Raw genomic sequence first — 20,645 nt, 5'->3', positions numbered from 1 at the left:
TCAGATGAAATGTCCCCGGCCAGGAGCCACAGGAACAGTAAAGATGACACCTCTTTAAGTGATTCCGAGTGGCTCTGCTCCAGAAAGGCTTTGCATTTTAACAAGGAAGAAAAACTTCAGTGATAAAACCATACTGAAATTCCAGACCCTTGTGAGCAATGGGGGGGGGGGGTGGTGGCGGAGACACAGGAGGGGCAGGGGAGAAACTTGGGAGACCACAGCAAAGACAAGGGAACATTGGAAAGGAAAGCTAGGAAATTAACTTGGGCAAAGAAAGGCAAAAAATCATAAAATTATGTTTTAATGAAAAAATAGTTTGTGTTAAAATGCTTAGAAAGAGACATATTTGTGCCCTTTAAAAATATGACTTTGCTATAAAATGAATAGAGTGTGGCTGGAAGGAAGCCATTTATCAGTTTTTTGCCTCAGAATGAATTTCTGTGTATTAGCTTGAGAAACTGGGGAAATGGAAACAAAAAGTCAAATTACAGTAAGAAACAGTGGAAAACGTAAGAAGATTTCTAGAGAATATTGGCCAGATTCTTCCTAAAACCAAAGAGAAAGAGAGACAGAGAGCAATGTAACAGAGGGACTTCAAAAAGTATGACACAGCAACCGTACTACTAGGGATTTACCCCAAAGATATAAGCATAGTGATCCGAAGGGGCACCTGCACCCCAATGTTCATAGCAGCAATGTCCACAATAGCCAAACTGTGGAAAAAGCCCAGATGTCCTTGGGCAGATGAACGGATAAAGAGGATGAGGTATACACACACACACACACACACACACACACACACACACACACACACACTGGAATATTACTCAGCCATCACAAAGGATGAATACTTACCATTTACATTGACATGGATGGAACTGGAAGGTATTATGCTGAGCTAAATAAGTCAGTCAGAGAAAGACGATTATCATGTGGTTCCACTCATATGTGGAATATAAGAAACAGTGCAGAGGATCATAGGGGAAGGCAGGGAAAACTGAATGGGAAGAAATAAGAGAAGGAGACAAACCATGAGAGACCCCTAAATACAGGAAAAAAACTAAAGGGTTGCTGGAAGGGAGATGGGTGGGGGTATGGGGTAACTGGGTGATGGGTATTAAAGAGGGCACGTGATGTGATGAGCACTGGGTGTTACATGCAACTGACGAATTACTGAGCTCTACATCTGAAACTAATGATACACTATATGTTGGCTAATTGAATTTTAAATAAAGTAAAAAAAAAGTTCAGGAAAAAGAAAAGGTGAGTGGCTGTAAAGGGAAACTGACACATAATAATGGGGAAGATTATGAAAAATGTAAATATTGACTATAAAATATCAGTGGGTAAGCCAAAAATAAGAGTTAAAGAAATGAGTGAAGCTGCTCATCTGATTGAGTCATTATTCTTTAAATTCTTCTGCGAAACTCATCAGGTAGGGAAGGTACATACGTATGCGATGAAATGTGATGTTGTGACTTCCGGGTTAAAAAGAAGGGTTGAAATTAAAAATATAATCATTTCTCGTCCCTTTTTCAAAACACAGAGAAAACAACAAAAATAGTGAAACAGAGGAAAGTATCAAATGTAATCAAACAAACAAAAAGTCCCCCATCCTTTTTACAAACCATGAAGAATACATGGACCCAATTCAGGAAGGACCTTGAAAGCTGACAAATATCTCAAATCTCAAGCAGGTGCAAAAAGTTTCTGGCCAAAGTAATGTCAAAAATGTCTAAAGGGCGTATGCAATGTGTCTTTGATGAGAGTGGTAAGAGGCACAGTTTAAGCCCTAGAGACACAGTTTGATTCGGCACAACAGAGGGAGAGGCAGAGCTAAGAGAAAGTGTGTTAGTATTGTATTCCTATTTACTTTTGTATTGTGTTACTGTATTCCTTCTAGCCAAGGAAGACTTCCAGAGGCAATGACATGCCTATAGAAATTCCAAGGGAATAAGCCAGTAAAAAGAAACGAAACACACAGAGACCTGGATTTTCTAGATAATGCATTCATGCACAGAGTATCAATCTTCATACTTTATGCCAATGGAAATTTTCTCTTAGAAGATTATTCTGATAGAAAGTATTTGAATTTTATATGTCAAGTCCAAAGAAGAAAATACTAAATAATATGGAAAGCATCTACTCCGTCAGGTTAAGCAACAGAATTCGAGAGATTTGCTAGATGGTTTCAATCTGAGCACCCATTTATGTTCTCAAAGGAAAAAGACAACAGAATGAGCAGAGCAGTGTGACCAGATTATAAGACTCTCCTTGTGTTGCTTTCAAGAGCTAAGGACTACTTCATCCGAGAAAATACAATTCAGTACATAGACAAAGTAATTCAGTGATGGTCTGGGTGCTCACTAATTGGTCTTGGAGCAAGCATCTTCTGCCAGCTTTAAACCTGGTAAGTATGAGTAAGAGCCACTGGAAGGATTTTAAAAAACACCTTTCTGACTCTGCTTTCCATGGACCTTGGGCTTGAAACACATGCTAGACTAGATCACCTGGGCTGTTGTTTTTCCTGTGTTGGCTGGCAAAGGAAAGGTCTGAATTTCAATTAGGTAACACGCACTTCCTTGTTTTCACAATCTGAGATGTGTGGAGTTCTTTCCCGCTTTTCTTGGTGATCCTCAGATTAAAATCTATGGAATTTCATGAGGCCCTGGCCCTTTAAAGAAACATGGTTTATGGACAATGGACGATTGACGAACTTGTGAAGGAAGTCAAGCAATGGAGGGAATCTAACAGAAAATAATGAAAATCAATGAAGCCAGAACAGACCCAAGCATCAAACAGCATTTACTTAAGTGCTGTTAGCCAATGGCATAGTCAGGTGAGCGAAGCAGTCTGAGCTGATGCTGACTGCCTCTCTCAAGTTCAAAAAATACTAGAATGGTCATAGACCCAAGGACCATACATTTCAAGTTTGGGCTGCTAAAGAAACTGCTATGGGTTGAACTGTGTCTCCCTAAAATTCATATGTTGAAGTCCTAACCCCCCAGTACCTGGGAATGTGACTGAATTTGGAGGTACGGCCTTTACAGAAGCAATTAAGGTTAAATGAGGTCAGTGAGGGGCCCTAATCTGATATGACTGATGTCCTGGAAGAGGAGTTTAGGGGCGCCTGGGTAGCGCAGTCGTTAAGCATCTGCCTTCGGCTCAGGGCGTGATCCCGGCATTCCGGGATTGAGTCCCACATCGGGCTCTTCCGCTGTGAGCCTGCTTCTTCCTCTCCCACTCCCCTGCTTGTGTTCCCTCTCTCGCTGGCTGTCTCTCTGTCAAATAAATAAATAAAATCTTAAAAAAAGAAAAAAAAAAGGAAGAGGAGTTTAGGACATGGACACCTACGTGAGGAGAACGTGTGAGGACACAGGGAGAGGAGGCCATTTACAAGCCAAGGACAGAGGCCTCACAAGAAATCAACCTTGCGGATGCCTTGATCTCACACTTCTAGTCTCCAGAACTGTGAGAAAAGAAATGTGGTGTTGTTTAAGCCCCCAAGTCTGTGGTGCTTTGTGAGGGTAACCCTAGCAAACTAATTCAGAAACCTGCTATATAATCGACCCATCTTTTTCTCTTAGAAGTCTGAAATAAGACCCAAGTTTCTTTTGTGGTTAGATGCATTCTACATCATACTCACAACCCCAACAGGAAAGGCCAGTACGGCTAACATCCAGTCCCGGAGCGAGATGAGCTTCCTGAGCTGCCTTTCTTGTTCTTGGTTCCCACTTCCTCTAGTCAGGAGGCTGGAAAGATCAGTCAGCACGCAAATGCCAAAAAAGACAGCCTGGATGACCTGGAGGGAGACAACATTTGGGTTAGTCAGGAAGACCTAAGAAGGCCCCAGCTGTAAGGCAGCAAATGACCAACAACTTTGCAACATGACACATGATAAGAGAAGATCAGAAGCATATTTAAAAAGCTGGCCCAACAAATAAAAAAGAGTAAGATATTTGCAAATTGCTAAATAGGTAAGAAAATTCATCCTAAAAACACTGCTTCCATTTTTGCTTACCTCAGGACAAATGTGAAGTATGTATACACATACATTTGATACAAGCAGTATCAAATATCATAATAACATGTTCATTATTTTGAATATATGGTATCTGTGATCTAGTTCTACTGACTAGTGTGGTTTAACGAACATCGAGGAAGCGCTAAGAAAAGAATCAGGGTAGCCTGAGTAATAAACGAGACACTTTTGTCTGAATGTGAAGAACTCTTCCTATGCTTTAATCTCCTAGATTTAGAAATTTTCTCGCCAAAGGAAGTGGTAGAAAGCTACTAGTCCTTGAGTCACAGAGAAATCAACTGAATGCAATAATCAAAACTGGTACAGGGTGATTTTCTGTTGTGAAGCCTGAACGATATGACCTCCTTCTCAGGTTTTCTGTTTTTATGAAATAAATTCTTCCCAAAGTAAGATAAACAGAGATAACCCACACCATATTCCCAAAAAAGCTTTCAGCTGTACATTCCCAAATCAATTACAAATGAACTTACTCACATCAACTACGTGTAACTTGGACTACCATGGGGGAGGACACTGAAACACTACAATTCAGTCATCAGTGAAATTCCTGAAGTGGGGGCAAAAGTATTGATGATCCAGAGCTGTGAGTAGAGGCAGGAAGCATACTGTCATATAGCTTAGCAAATGATCATTCAAATTAGGGAAAGGGCAGAAAATATATTCCCTGGGCTCAAAGTGACCTCCATTTAGCACCAAGAATAGATTCAGGGTAATTTTTCTGGCTTGTTTTACCAGAAATCATTTACTGATGGTATATTTGTAAAAGATACAATTTTACTCATTACCTCTTCAGAAAACAACAAAAAGTTTTGTGTAAATGTCCATGTTGGCAGTAGAAAGAATCTGTGATTGAGTGGATGAGTGGATGAGCTCCTCACTGAGGCACAGAACAAAGGGAAGAAAGACCCTCAAAATCACATGTTCCCATCCTTTAGCTTTGCACTGGCACACTCAGATTGTCAATCATTCTGTTCAAAGTCTTATCTAAGCCATTTTGAAAATTCTGAATCATGGAGATTCCATTGCTGGCCTTAATCAAATAAACAAAAATCCTGTAGTATTTTTCCATATAATAAAATAGCTGTGGTCTGCCAAGCTCACCAAATCCTGCCATTATTAGCCAATCTTAGCTAACGTAATGCTTTATTCCTTCTCATAACTTAGCCTGTCTTTTAGCTTCAATGACTTAAGGTTTATTGTTATTCTTTCTACAACCAGAAAAACCAGAGTGGGAGAATAGTCTGCCATAACCGAGCACGGCCCAACTGAAGGGTTGGCAAGAATCATGTTGTGATGACCAGAAGTAATTTCAATGACTCGGAATAATTTCACACTTAGGAAAACTTTCCATACCATATCTTATCACTTTAGATGTTTGATCTTGATGTCAACCCTAAGGGGTTTTGAGAAATTGGAGTGGCCAGGCTGGGGAATAATAGTCTCCATGCCAATTTGGCCGTGAACATATTAAAAGATGTCCTACCTGATCAATTATCAGGGAAATGCAAATGTAGATGACAATGAGATAGCATTTCTCACCCATATAATTATCTATAATTTAATTCTGACAATACCACTGGTAATAAGGATGTAGAACAACTGGAAACCCTATGGTGGGAATGCAAATTGGGACAACCCCTTTGAAGAATACTTGGCAATGTCTAGTGATTTAAAGATGCATATACTCTATCATCCAGTGACTTCATTACAGAGGGTATTCCCTTACTGAAACTCTCATACATGTGTTCTTGTCACTTGCACACGAAAGTTAATTTCTGCATTCATTGCTTCAAAAAAGTCGGCCTATATGTCTCATTTATTGACTGGATAAATAAAGAGTGCTATATCCATACAGTGGAATTCTAAGTACATATCAACTTTTCATTCTCACAACAAAACATTAAACAAAAAAAGGAAACGAAAAAATGCTACATTTTGATATTAAAGTAAATTTCAAAAAACTGCAAAGATAATTTTAAGGATGCATGTATATAAAGTAAAATATGAAGAAATGCATGGAATTAATAGCACTGAATTCAAGTAACTCTACAAGGAGGATAAGACTTGGGGCACCTGCATGGCTTAGTTGATTAAGCAACAGCCTTCAGCTCTGGTTGCGATCCCAGGGTCCTGGGATCGAGCCCCCCATCAGGCTCCTTGCTTCTCCCTCTCCCTCTGCCCTTCCCTCTTCTTGTGTGCTCACTCTCTCTCATGAATAAATAAAATCTTTAAAAAAAAAAAGGAGGATAAGACTGGAGGAAGGATACAAGGGCCTCAACTCTATCAGTAATACTTTATTTCTTAAGTTGATTATTTAGGTATATTAAAGTTTATTGTATTATTTTCTATGTACTTCATTATTATGAAATATTTCCAAATAACTTAAAAATAAAAGGTAAAAAAAGTGGTTTTCAAACTTTGGGGATATAGTTGGCTAATCTCTTTCAGTTGTTTTCCTTCTAATTCCGTTTCCTCTATTTTAAAGATAGGCTAGTAATAGCAGGATTTAGTGAGCTCCAAACAAAGTGAATTTTAAAATTTCATGATCAAGTAATTACTACCAGAGTTGCCTTCCCACTATGAACAACTAGACATTTGTACTAAATATATAAATCAGCCTTTTCATGTATTGAACTTTTTCCTCTGCAATCGGCAAAAGACATCTCTTTTTTTAATTAAATGGCTCACCTGATGAGGCCAGGCCCCCTTGAATAATTCTCCTTCTGCCACATACAGTAATGTAATTACAGAGTTGGTTGTATTCACAGGATCTTCCAAAACCCCACGGGAGGAGACTATACAATGGTGAATATCACTAAAAGTCATTTTATTATTCCACACACCACAAGCTGTGGGTTGAACAACTTTCCGAGCTCACTCAGAATGGAGAGTTATTCCAGTTCTGACCAGAGAGGCCTTACTGACTACAGCAAGCATTCAGTAGAGACCTAAGAAGTTCATTACCTAAATAGTGATACTAAAGTAGCCTTGAAATAAAGGTTACTTTACATCCACCCCAACAATACTTACAAAGAAGCAGGAAAAAAAAAAAAATCAAGCTGATCTACAAGTAACTTAAATACCTGCAAAAACAAAATTCTACAATTTTTAAAGGAATATACCAAAATCCAGACATTCAACAATATCCAACATTACAATATGCAGCATCTAATCAAAAATTACTAGACTTTTCATGAAGTAAAAAAAATCTTTAACCAAGAGGAATCCAATTAAATAAAAACATATCAAAATGACAGAAATACTGGAATTAGGAGACAGGAACATAAATCACTAAATTAAAGTAAGTTCAAGAAGTTAAATGTGAGTGAAAATTAAAAAGACATTAAAAAGAACCAAACTGGGGGCACCTGGGTGGCTCAGTTGGTTATGCAGCTGCCTTCGGCTCAGGTCACGATCTCGTGCTCCTGGGACTGAGCTCCACATCAGGCTCTCTGCTCAGCAGGGAGTCTGCTTCTCCCTCTCCTTCTGCCCCCACACCCCACTTGTGCTTTCTCAGTCTCTCTCAAATAAATAAAATCTTTAAAAATAAAATCATAATAATAATAAAAAGAACCAAACTGAACATTTGAAAATTAAAGACATTGCCTGAAACTTAAGTCACTGGGTGGAAATAATAGCGTATTGGACACTGTGGAAGAAAAATTTAAAAATTGAATATATACCAATGTAAACTACCCAAAATGAATCAGAGAAATAAAAAGATTTTAAAAATCAACAGAATCTCAATGAACTGTGAGAAAATGTCAAGCAGACTAACCTACGTGTATTGGAGCCCTAAAGGAGCAAGGAGGGAGACATGTAGAAAAAGTATTAGAAGAAATAATGGCTGAAGTTATTCCAAAACTTCATTAAGACTATAAACCTACAGATCCAAAAAACAAAACAAATGGAGTAGACACAAAGAAAACTACATTGAGGCCTAGTATGATCAAATGTTGAAAATCTGTAACACCTTAAAGCCCCTGGAGGAGGGGTGCCTAGGTGGCTCACTCATTTGAGGGTCTGACTCTTGATTTTGGCTCAGGTCATGATCTCAGAGTCCTGAGATCCAGCCCTATGTCAGGCTTTGCAGTCAGCAGGAAGTCTGCTTGAGGATTCTTTCCCTTCCCCCACTCACGCACGCACCTGCTCTCTCTTTCTTCTAAAATCAATAAATAAATCTTAAAAAAAAAAAAAAAAACCACTGGAGGAAAAAGACATATCACATTCAGAAAAATAAAGATAAGAAATTTCACAGACTTCTCACGCAAAACAACACAAGCCAGAAATCATTGGAATGATAGCCTTAAAGGCCTATAAGGGGGAAATTTTCTTGAAGGTGAAAGACTTTTTCAGACTAACAGAAGCTGAAAGAACTTCTTGTCAATAGAGTTTCACTACAAGAAATGTCAAAGGAATGGAAAGCATGATACCAGATAATAATTTCAAATCTATACAAAGCAATGATAATTGCTAAAAACAGTAAATATGTGGATAAAATAGAAAAGATTTATCTTTTAATTTACATTATTTTTAAAAAGATAATTGACTAGTTAATATGCAAAAATATGAGAACTTATTGTGAGGATTTAAACATATTTAGAAATAAAATTATAACAGCACAAAGGGAAAGAGAGAAGAAATGGAAGGCATAGGTTGTTAAGTTTTTAATTTTACACAAAGTGGCCTAATATTATTTGGCAGCAGACAGTGGTAAGTTAGGGTGTGTACCATAAACCCTAGAGGAACCACTAAGAGAATAAAATGGAGATCTTCAGCTAATGCATTAGTTGTCTGTGCTGCATAACCAATTACCACAAATGTAGCAGCTTAAAACACCACCAGTTTATTCATTCACAGTTCTATACTTCTGTCAGAAGCCTGGCTTCTATGCCATTAAAATCAAGGTATTGGTCAAGCACGGTTCTTATCTGGAGGCTCAAGGAAAGGAGCTCCCAAGCTCACTCTAGCTGTTGGTAGAATCCAGTCCCTGTTGACTATAAGACTGAGTTTCATACTTCCTTTCATGTGTTGGCCAGTCATTCTCAGCTCCTTGGATCTGCTCTCCAACACTTGCACCTTCTCCCACCTCCCAGTCCTCAAATCCAGCAACAGGATATCAGATTCTTCTTGTGCTTCAGATCCCTCCGACTTTCCCTTTGCCATCAGTTTGAAAAAGCTTTCTGCCTTTAAGGTCTCATGTGATAAGATCAAGCCCACATGAGTGATGTCCTCTTCTTAAGGTCAACTGTGCCATACATCATAATACAATCAGAGAAGTTTTATCTCATTAATTCACAGGTTCTCGGGGTTAGAGTAGGGCATCTTTGGGAGCTAATTTAGAAACTCTGTCTATCACAACTAATAAGCCAATACTGGAAATAAAATGGAATACTAACAGTACATTAGGGTAATCCAAAAGAAGTCAGAAATTGGGAAAAAGGAACAAGGACTGGCTGAGACAGAAAAAAACAGTAAGATCTCGGACTTTATCTCAATAATGCCTATAATTACATTACATTACAAATGGTCTAAACTCTCCCAATTAATATCGGAGATTGACAGACTGCATTTAAAACACAAACAAAAAGCACTTTAAGTCAATAGATATGGATTTGTTAAAAGTAAATGGATGTAAGTACCAATTTTAAGAAAGCTGGAATAGCTATATTAACATCAAAAAGTAGGTTTCAAGATAAAGGATGTTACCAAAAATAAAGAGAAACATTTCATAATGATAAAAGGGCAATTCCTTAAGAAAGCATAATGATCTTAAAAAGTAAAATATGGGGCTAAATTACTCAATAAATGTCTAATAATAATTTAACAATGAAATAATTCATTGATTCTTGGGAAATAGGTGGTTTTATGACGATTTAAAAGAAAAGGAGAGGAGAAACCTTAAAATGCAGGAGGGAAAAAAGGAAGGGGAGAAACAGTATCTCATATTCGAGAGGAGAAAAACAAACGTAATTCTGCAAATACAAATGTAATAGTATAAATAACAGTTTGCCAAACTTGTAAGATTAATCGTATTACGAAGTCTTAATGCCCTTCTACGGTTGATCCATCTACTTATCCAGTGTTGTCATTTGACACAGCAGTCCCCTCACTATTACCTGGTAGCTACCCTGTCCCTGTCTGTAGACCTCTCCACGGGCTCTCTCCAGCTTGTGACCCCAGTAGGGCCCGCACCCCACCTGAAATATGGAAGCCTTCTCCAATGAGTTTGTGGAGTTCAGAGAAAGGAAGTACCACAAAATGATTTTCTCCTCATTTCCAACCATCAGGAGACAGAGAGGAACTTGTTGGGTTTTGTTAGATTTTTTTTTAACTCATAATTTTCAAAAGATAATCCCTAAAATTTATAGAACAGTCCACCATTCCCTAGGGAGAAGCACAGACTGACTTCTGCTTGTATTGCTCATTTAAGCAGTCAGCCAATACTGTTAAGCTAACACTTTAGATTTCTGCTACTTCACTAGAATTTGATTTGAGCTGACAGCCAACAAATCACATTAGAGACAATTTTACTCTATTGCCTATATGTATCATGTTGTCCACTGTAACTTAAAATTCATTAAACTTAAGAATGGGAAAGTCCTATGGAGATGCACAAGTGAATCTTAAGTAGGATTACCTTGAAGCATTATTTGGCTCCAGCCATTCTGCAGAGCTGGCATTTCCAAACCATCAACTCAGCATGACACACATATACACCATCTGGCTTTGAGTTCTTAGCAGGCTGGCTGCTCTTATTATTTTGTATCACGTGTAGAAATGAAGTGGTCAAATGTACCATATCTCTCCAAGAAATATAAATAGGAATTTATCAGAATGAAAAAGAAAAATCCCAGGATATTTTGAACTCACTCTAGTATTTGTGCCTCTAGAATGTTCTCTACTGTTGAATAATTCCTTCTGCATCTTCTCTTCGCCCCCTCAACACTCTCTGTCAGGAAGTAATAGATTATTTACTGAGTAATTTTAGGTTTAGGATTCATTTCCACAAGTATGGAAATGTACCCAAATCCCATTCATATTCTTATCTTTTCTTAGCCATGAGTGGTTTTCATTAAATTAACTTAATATTATTTTCCTTTTTTCTCTGGAACGCACTAAACTATTACAATTCTGCTTCTAGTATAGGGCAAATTCATTAGACTTCTACCATTTATTCCCCAACATAAACGATATGGTTTACCCAGAATAGGTTTTATTGCATTTCATTAGATCATCTTCAATGTCCTCACTTACATGTAATTACACCAAAGCTTTAGTCTGTATATCAGGTTATGTCATTATTATAATTAGTTGCTAATTTACGTTTCCATCTAATAGGCCAATCTCAGACAAGAACAAAGAATGCACCAAAGTAGGAAAAGCAGCATTTTAAGTAAGAAATACAAATCATTGTTTATGTGAATTTTTAAAGACCACAGTATGGCTGTCTTGACCACTGGGAGTAGGACTTCCAATGACATGTATGTACCATGTACCATGTTTTGATTATATTGGATTTCATAAGATTAACATAAAGAATACCATCATATTTGAAAATGTTGCTTATTTTAAAGTTAATTTAGACATGGTAGACCGAAGAAACAAGAAGACAGAACTCTAAGGAGAAGCAGTGGACAACGGAGTGATGTGGATCATGGGAAAAACAGATGGAAAGAAGGCAGTAAGATTTACAGGTGTCATAAGGGAGGGCCTGGGGGAGGCCCCTGTATGAGGATCAGAGCATTAACTAAAGGGAGACTTAGATAAAGACAAGAGCAACTCCTGGCAATATCTGTGTTCAGTGAAGAGTGAATTTGACTGGAGTGAATATGTGGAAAGGATATAAGGGCCATAAACTAGCAAGACTATAAAACATAGTCTTCAAGGAATTCCTCCTCTATTCCACAAATATCATGCTTTTTAATAGCACATAATTCCTTCTCCCTGTTATTAAGATAAAGAGTGAATGCCCAAGGTATTTCAGGGCCATGAGACAGTGACTCAGTATGAAGTCAAATCAGTGAATTCTGCAAGGATCTCCTTTGCATTTGTTTCCAGTGCCTTCTTTGCCTGAGACATCTGAATATATGTAGCAATTCTACCACCCCAGAAGTCCATCAGCTATAGGGCGGAGACAATCAGTTACACGTTTGGATGCTACTTTGTAGAGAAATCAATGCATTTAAAACTACCCCAGGCTCCGTCTGCCTCCCTCATCCACTGAGACTGTACCCATCACATGCACCGGCTGGTGAATTTTCCTCTACTCCCTGCCCTGAACAAGCCAAGATGGCTCTCTCACTAGTGACTGTAACTCCATTTTTCTAAGTCTGCCATTTAAGTGGTGTGCTGTAAGCCCAAGGTTTTTCAAGAAATCTTCACCACAAACATTTTTGAGGAGATGGACTCACTGCATCATCAAGCCCGTGGTTTTCAGAATGTGATTTAGAATCTTTGCCCATGTACACAGCCATTTACCTCATACTGCTCTATCTCATTACTGAAAATCGATGAAGTAAGCCATAAGTCACCGCTGGCAAGCAATCCATTCAGACAGAAAGAAAAATAAGCTTTTCAGTCAGAAATAACGCACTTCGATAAGCAGCTTCGGAAAGGAAATCTTGTCAACAAAATTCATTACAATATCACATAATTGCTTCCAATATATAAGGAGCAAGGAGAACAGTCATCCAAAGAAGGCACTTGGATGTGCTTCATAAAGTAATGGGTGCAATCATACCATGTTCCAGAAACAGCCCATTAAAAGTACAGCGGGGACCTTTCCAGAGACTCCATTCAAATCTGCAAATAATGAGAGAAAATTCCCCTCGGGTGTTCTCACTGCGCTTCACTGATACTATGAGCTACTCGAAACTTGTGTAGGCTTAAAGATTTTTTAAACTATTAATATTAGCATGAATCCCTTTTGAACACTGAATTAAACACACCATTGATTTATTTAACAAATATTTATTGATCACTGTGTACAAAGCACTTAGTGAACTAGTAATGCAGAAACTTGGGCTATGAAATGATTGTGTGTTGAGTTGCAAATGCGAATGTGTTTAGAAGTGTCTTACCTCTAATTTGGTGGAATCTACATCTGTTAAATACAGGATATCGAGATTTAAGCACAATAATAGTGATAAACAATTACCGAAAAAAATGTTATGTCTTAACACAAATCTGTTCTGGAATGCATTACATTTTCTAACATTGTGAAATGTTATCTTACTACTTTTTACTCATTTCAGCAAAAGATGATTTAAGTGCCAAACGTAATCATTAAAGAGCTAGATAAATCGGAAAACTACATTAAAAAGGATATTGACTTGAATTAAGACCAAATCAGATCTTAATTGATTAGATGATATAGAATCAGATAATCATAACCTGTGCATCATCTATATATAATAAGATGAGTTATATATATTAAGAATACACACACATAGACATGTGAAGTTATGTTAATAAAATGGTTATGAAGATGTGGGCCCTGTTCTTAGAACTTTCTATTTTCAATATTTAATAATCTATTGATTTTGATCTAACATTGAGTCTGCATAAAGGGTATGTGTCTATAATTGTAGATAACTACTTGGCAGGTAACTGAATGGTTAACATAGTTATAAAGGTGCTTCTCTGTTTCTAGATACTGATTTCTGCCCTCAGAAACAGATCTTTCAGACAAAAATATCTGGATGGCTTTGAGAGACCTTACTCTCTTTCTTAGCCAGTATTTGCTCAAATTGGCCAGTGTTCTACCATATTCACTAGTTTAACATATCATTTTGAAGTTTACTGTTAGAGCCTGAAAAGTAGAAGATGAATAATTCTTTTCATGTCTACTGTCCACTAGTTCCTGTAAGACTCCACAATATCTACCTCTAGATTGGGAATATTAATTAAATCCCAGAGCCCTTATAGTTTGAGAAAGTATGAAGCTAGCACTCAAAGAAGAGTCTTCCCACCATCCAACTTAATTGACAATGAAAATCTCAAACAAAATTGAAGGTCCCTAAGACATTTTATAATTTCATTAATGACACAGAAAAGTCTGATAATATCAAGTATGGGAGATAATATGGAACAAATTAGTGGGAGTATAGCTTTGTTCAATCACTTTGAAAGACAATGAAACTGAGGATTCATATATCTATGAATGGTTTTAGGTACATCTCCTGGAATCTGGAGTACACAACTCAGAATGAGATTGGAGATTTAGATATAGCTTTTCATCCTTCAGGCTAGTATGAAATTAAAAAAAAAGCGGTACCACTATTTATTACATTAGGTAACAAGGAAATACATTTAATTCTCAGTTACTTAGGTAACAAAGTAAATACAGCCATGATTTTTTTTTTTAAGATTTTATTTACTTATTTGTCAGAGAGAGAGCGCAAGCATAAGCAGGGGGAGCAGCAGGCAGAGGGAGAAGCAGACTCCCTGCTGAGCAAGAAGCCCAAAGTGGGACTCGATCCCAGGACCCTGGGATCATGACCTGAGCTGAAGACAGATGCTTAACCAACACCCAGGAGTCCCCAGCCATTATTCTTTTAATGAAGTTATTACCTTTAAGTTTCTCTTAAGAAACAAGCTTTTCTTATAGGTTCAAAAGTAATCCAATGAACATAACTAAACTGTAATATGATCTTCTAGCTCTTTAAAGACTTGATGACATTTAGAACACTGGAACTGTAAGTTTATGTTAGGTTTTAGAATTGAAATCATTAATTTTTCTTATAAAATGGCAGAGGTTTAATATAAAGAACATTTGAGCTATCATAAGAGAGTAACTGCAAGATGTAACAAGAACTCTAAAAGGTATTCTGTGGCTCAGAGAGAATAAGAACTTAGAAGAGGTCATCCTCCCCAAAAATGGGCTTCAGACCTCACTGGAGGAAGTGTGCTTGCAGCCTCTTGGACGGTAGGAAAGTTCTCTGGGATGCCTGGGCAAGATCTGGTCTATAGTCACTGGGCAAGGAGGAAGCAGCCTTCTCAGGTGCAGATGAGCCTTGGCTGATGTGTGGGAGCACAGAAGGCACTGAGCAACCACTGTGGACAGGAGACTTGGAGCACGCGGTGCCCTTCTTGGGAGGGCCACGGGATGTGGTCACTAAGGGTCCGCATACCCCTGCCTATGGCAGGGGAGAAGCAATATTAGACATCCTCCTATCCATGCGGCTGGGCAGCAGCTGGCACCAGTAAGCAAAACCCCTTCCTCCTGCAACGTCCCTTCAGCACCCTCTACTTATCACTGTGAAGGAGAAATGCTTTAAAGTCGAGTCCATTATGGAAGAGCAGATATTACAGGGTGAATCTGGAGCTGAGAAACAATATACACTCATTGAATTCACCACAACTTCATTGGTATTTAATAGCACTGAAGACACTGTTTCATTTATTCTAATGAAACACAGAAGAATCAGGGATGAACATTTGCTTTTAATTATTCAGCCTTGCAACATGAGCCCTACCTCCTGACTTTGGGCCATTTAATTATTTTATGTCATCTTTTATAGAGAGTAAATTAGGAAAACCAATGGAGATATTATCTTAATATGTTAAATATGGTAGAACATTCAAGGTGGTCTATTTTGCTACTAATTTGTGATACTTGCGTTAGACAGAGAAGGCTGAAGTGAATGGCCAAATGAAATTTTACATCTGTGTTGAAATTTAACCAATCATTATCGTAACCTTCCTGCTCATTTCAGAATTGTAATGATAAAAAAATTGAAAACAACCCAAATGGGCACAAATTCAACCATGGAGTTACCTGTAACAACACAGGTGAATCGTTCAAGCATAATGTTGAACAATCAAAGTAAGCTGGAGAAGAAGGAAAAGCTATGATATCATTTAAATAAAGTCCTAAAAAAACTGAATAAAAATCCACAGTATTAGCCCAGGAATACACATGTGGTAAAACTACAAGGAGAAGACAATGATAATAAAATGTCACTCACAGCCGAGTTAAACCTCCCTCTCCCCTTACCAGTACACCGCTCAGGTCACCTTTTACCTTATACCTGATTCAAGTATAATGAAATCATCAATAGTGTTGCTGTTTTATAAATACCTGACTCTCTTGTAGGCCAATGAGGGGAGGGTTTGGCTTTAATTCAATATTGCAACCCTTGAGATTGCCACAACATGTGGGGTGTAATATTAATACCCATTTGCCAATTACAGAATTAATACTAGTGGTGACAGCTGAATGGGTGGCAGGGAGCCTGACTTGGGACTGGTGGAAGGATGGCATCCAAGTGCTGAGGGCCCCGTAGAGAAGGCGCTGGCAGAGCTATATTTCCACTGACCTGCACTGCCATGTTACTTGTTTTTAATTGTGCTTGGCCCCTGGTTATACTGTATCCAAATGGGACCTAATGGGTTTGAGGGTTTGGAAGGCAAGCCCAGCAAGACACTAGAGCAGTGAAGGTATCAGGAGATGAGTAAGGAAAGATAGATCGCAGAGTTTAGACTGGTTAGAGAAAAACAAGAAGTTGAGAGAGAGAGAGAGAGAATGGGAGTCCTTTGCCGGGTGGGGGCGGTCACCTGTCTGGTGGGAGCGCACCAACTGAAAGATGGGAGACTGTGATCAGAGAAGGAGTTAGAGGTCAATGCCAATGAGATCCAAGGTGGCTGTGGCACCAAGCTCCAGGCGGGATGAGATAAAAATCATCAGAGTTGAGGACAAAATGTGTTGTGAGGAGTGAATTTCATGTACTAATTATGTTATTGTAAATTTGGGGAGAAAAATTTTAAAAAAGTTAAAAGAAACTGGAGTCAAAATACAAAGAAACATTGATCCTAAAAAAAATTTCAGAGACATTTTAGGAATCCATCAATGAAGTATATCAATATAAAATATGTTTATAAAACAATGACTAGTAACTGAGTGTCTTGCATCAATAGAAACATAAACAATGGCATCTTTCCTTTAAATTACATTAAAGCAATGCATCTTCTTTTGACATTGACATATTTCTGTTCTTACAAGCAAAGTGTGTGTGGAAGTGCTAATAAATATAGGGAAATATCAAAAGCCAAAACTGTACATGGAGAGAATAATACAAAAAAATTGATGAGTATATATCAATTTGATACATCAGTTTGATTTATATCTCACAAAGGGATAAAACTAGTCTTGCCAAAGTCCTTTAGAGAAGTTCCAGCAGGTATTAATAAAAATATATATTTCTTCTAAAAACAGTATTCATTCAGAAACCTCTGAGAGAAGGTAACTCAATACCGCACATCAAGAAGTCAAATAAAATTTAAAGTATAAATTCAGGAAGAAATAACACATAGAGCTCTAAGAACTCAGCACACGGAAAATACATATTTTATGTTGCTTCATTGGGTACATTAATTTTGAAAACAAGCAATAATTTCCTCACTAGAATAACAAAAATCATCAGCTCTTCGTTAGAAACTGGAAAGTATAAATCTGTACTAAATTTTAAAGATAGCTAGGAAAAACAACTTTATGGAAAACTATCTTGTTCTGCGTATATTAAATTTAGTAAAAAAGCTGTTTAGAAATTTCTAAGTGATTCTGAATGAGATTTTTTCTGAGAATATTTTTTTGTTTAAATCAGAATCGTTAAGAATAATATTATTTGAAATAATTACCACAAGGTTTTACCAGCAGAAAATCAAATGCTTACTTAGGTTTACAAGAGCTAAGCACTTGTACAGTGATACAGTCTTGGTTGCTAACCACAGTGCAAACACAGTGGCTCTCACAGCTTCTCCAAATAGCTAACAGTGACTATTTACGGCAATTTTGCCTGTAGGTAATGAAGGAAGGAAGAGAGAGAGGGGTGGAAGAGGAAGGAGAGAAGGGGAAAAAGAGTAAGGAACATCTTTGGGAGAAAAGCTTAATGTAACGTTGTCTCAGTCTGTTTGGACTGGTGGAGGAAATACCATACAGTAGGTGGTTTATGAACTACAAAAATTGATTTCTCACAGTTCTGGAGGCTGGGGAGTCCAAGATCAAGTACTGGTGAAAACACCATTCCCAGATGGCCATCTTTTCACGGTAACACCTCACCTGTCCCTGGAACCTTTTATAAGGGCATTCATCTCGTTCATGAGGGCGCCAACAACTTGACTTAATCACCTCCCGAAGGCCTCACCTGCTGACACCATCACCCTGGGAGTCAGGATTCAACACAGAATTGTCGGGGGAGATGGGGAGGGGTGAAGCGGAAGGACAGGACACAAACATTCAGTCTGTAGCAAATACATGTTATAAAATGATCAGGTACTCTGAAAAATATATATACCTCATTCTTAATATAACATGAGATGTGCAATTTAGTCAGTAACTCTCTTGATCAGAATGCAGCAGCTAAAGGTTAATGCTTCAAACTGGTAAATGCTAGAGAATATGGCGGACAATAAGAGTTAATCTATCCATCATTTCTATCATAACAGACACGGGACACTAGAGTTGAATTGAAAACATTATCTAAAGGTGATCAACAAATTATGTCAAATTTACAGACTGCCCATGAGTAAGATCACATATATAACATCAGCCTCAGTTACTTTCTAAAAAATACACCATTGATGCTGAGCCCAGGACAGACTATTTAGTCAACATTATAAAGACCAACTTTTCTTTTGTGACTTTAAGGTATCCTGAATGAAATCTCTCCAAATGCAGAATCAGAAAAATCTTTCTTTTAGGGGCATTATTTTCCTTTGTTATGCTGTGATTGTGCCCAGCACACCAATCAGTTCACTGAATAGGGTTCACAGACAGGGATGAATGCCTCTATCCAAGGCTCTCGAGCCAGGCAGAAGCCCCAAATTCCAAACAATGGATAAAGGGAGGGATACACCACTGAGATAACTAAGCCCAAAGTACTCATGAGCAATTGCAGACACAGAACTGTCCTCTTTACCTTAAGAGAAGGCTGCACAGTTTTGTAAGCCCACGCTGCCTCTTGGGGTACAAGGAAGCACCAGGGCCTCAGCTCCATTCCCTCCCACGGTGCACCTCTGTTGCATTCAGAACAAGTTGCCTGTATGCTTTGGGACTCGTGTTTGTTACCCACTACTTAGAAAAGGATTTTACTCCACTCACCCAAATACTGCCCCATTGAGGGAGATCTCTCGAGAGGCCGCATCCTATGAAAATTATTACATGCTTTCAAATTGCTTAGCCTTTAATAATCTCTAATTTAAAGATCTATGTTGCAAGATTTATGATGTGTTTGATATTCAAATGAAGCACATATAGGCAAAAGCTAGGATCCTCTGGTAGCCGCAGTGCTCCGAGACGTGATCTTAGAAATTTTTTGGTAAGAGAGAATGACAAAGTCCTATGAAAATGCTTTCTTTGGGACACCCTCCAGAAGCTCTGTATAGGAGTGGCTTTCGTGCTGATTTTTCGTTAGGTCTCTCAAGTTCCTCATTGTTGTAAAACTCATCCTAGGATCTTACAATTCAGTTACTTATTAACACTATCCATTGTAAGGCAACATGAATGGTAAGTTCTGAGGTTATGCTACTAAATTTCTTTTTATATTCATATTTATTTTTATCATGGTAATTCTACTTACCATGAGATCTACCCTCTTAACAGATTTTTTTAATTGAACCATAAAGTATTGTTAACTACGGGCCCAATGCTGTACAACAGGTCCTGAGAATTTATTCTTATTGCATAACTGAAACTTCACACCCACTGATTAGCAACTCCTCACTTCCCTCTCCCCCGCCCCTGGCAACCACTGTTCTACTCTCTGCTTCTAAGCGTGTATTTTAGACACCTCATAGACGTGAAGCCAGCAGTATTTGTCCTTCTCTGACTGGCTCGCTTCTTGTAGCATAATGTCCTCATGATGCTAAACTAATTTCCGTCAATTGAATGCATATAGTCGACATATGGAAAAGCCTTCTATGCATACAAGAGGACAAAAGCTGACACAAACTATTTTCTTGAAGGTGTCTTTAATGAAGAAAACCTTGCCCATATCTTAAGTCCAACAGGTATGCCTTACCTTCATGTTGAAAGCATACTGTAAATATCATACACATCCATTTTAATAATGTTTTAATCTTTGTGGACCTAAATTCCTTTTGTGCTTTTCTGAGTCAATGTTTTTACGCAGCAAGTTTAGAAGCTGAGGTCACTATTTCTGCTTGAACATTATTGTGAAACATTCTGCACAGGGCTGCGTGGAATCAGCTCCAGGAGTGCCCACACATCCTCGTGCTTGAATCAATTCCTGAGAAAAAATCTTCAAATCTTTCACATCATGAGGACAGCAGGTCATCATTTAGTAAAAAGATGGGTTTTTGGCAGTGACCCTCGTGAGCAAGGTAAAGGCTATACATGAAAAATATCCCAATCAAATCTTGCGCTAAAAATCATGATATACCACATTTTTTTCAAAAGCATATAATGGTGAGGCAACCTCACGATCACCTCCATGGTAGTTTAGGACCCATAATGAGCTTTCACATAGGTTGTTCTGCAGGTTGGCCTTTTCATCTTTCCCAGTGGCTCTTCCATCTGTTTGCGTTTTCCTCCTTAACTTCTCCACTTCCAAACTCTGGTGTAGCCCAGGGCTCAATCACT

General features: G+C 38.1%; 1 protein-coding gene across 10 annotated transcripts in view; it reads right to left on the bottom strand.

Annotated features, from left to right (window-relative positions):
• Window positions 1-20,645, bottom strand: part of AIG1 (androgen induced 1) — a 247,898-nt gene that overhangs the window by 191,356 nt on the left and 35,897 nt on the right. For all 10 annotated transcript variants that reach the window (XM_087865539.1, XM_045810097.2, XM_087865543.1 and 7 more), the window contains exon 2: window positions 3,647-3,802. In XM_087865539.1, coding sequence (XP_087721665.1) covers window positions 3,647-3,802 — 156 coding nt within the window. The remainder of the gene's footprint in view (window positions 1-3,646; window positions 3,803-20,645) is intronic.

This window comes from Ursus americanus, chromosome 11, assembly GCF_024610735.1.
Source record: "Ursus americanus isolate L20-20 chromosome 11, mUrsAme1.1.p, whole genome shotgun sequence".
Lineage (NCBI taxonomy): Eukaryota > Metazoa > Chordata > Mammalia > Carnivora > Ursidae > Ursus > Ursus americanus.
This window is presented reverse-complemented; position numbering and strand designations above follow the sequence as displayed.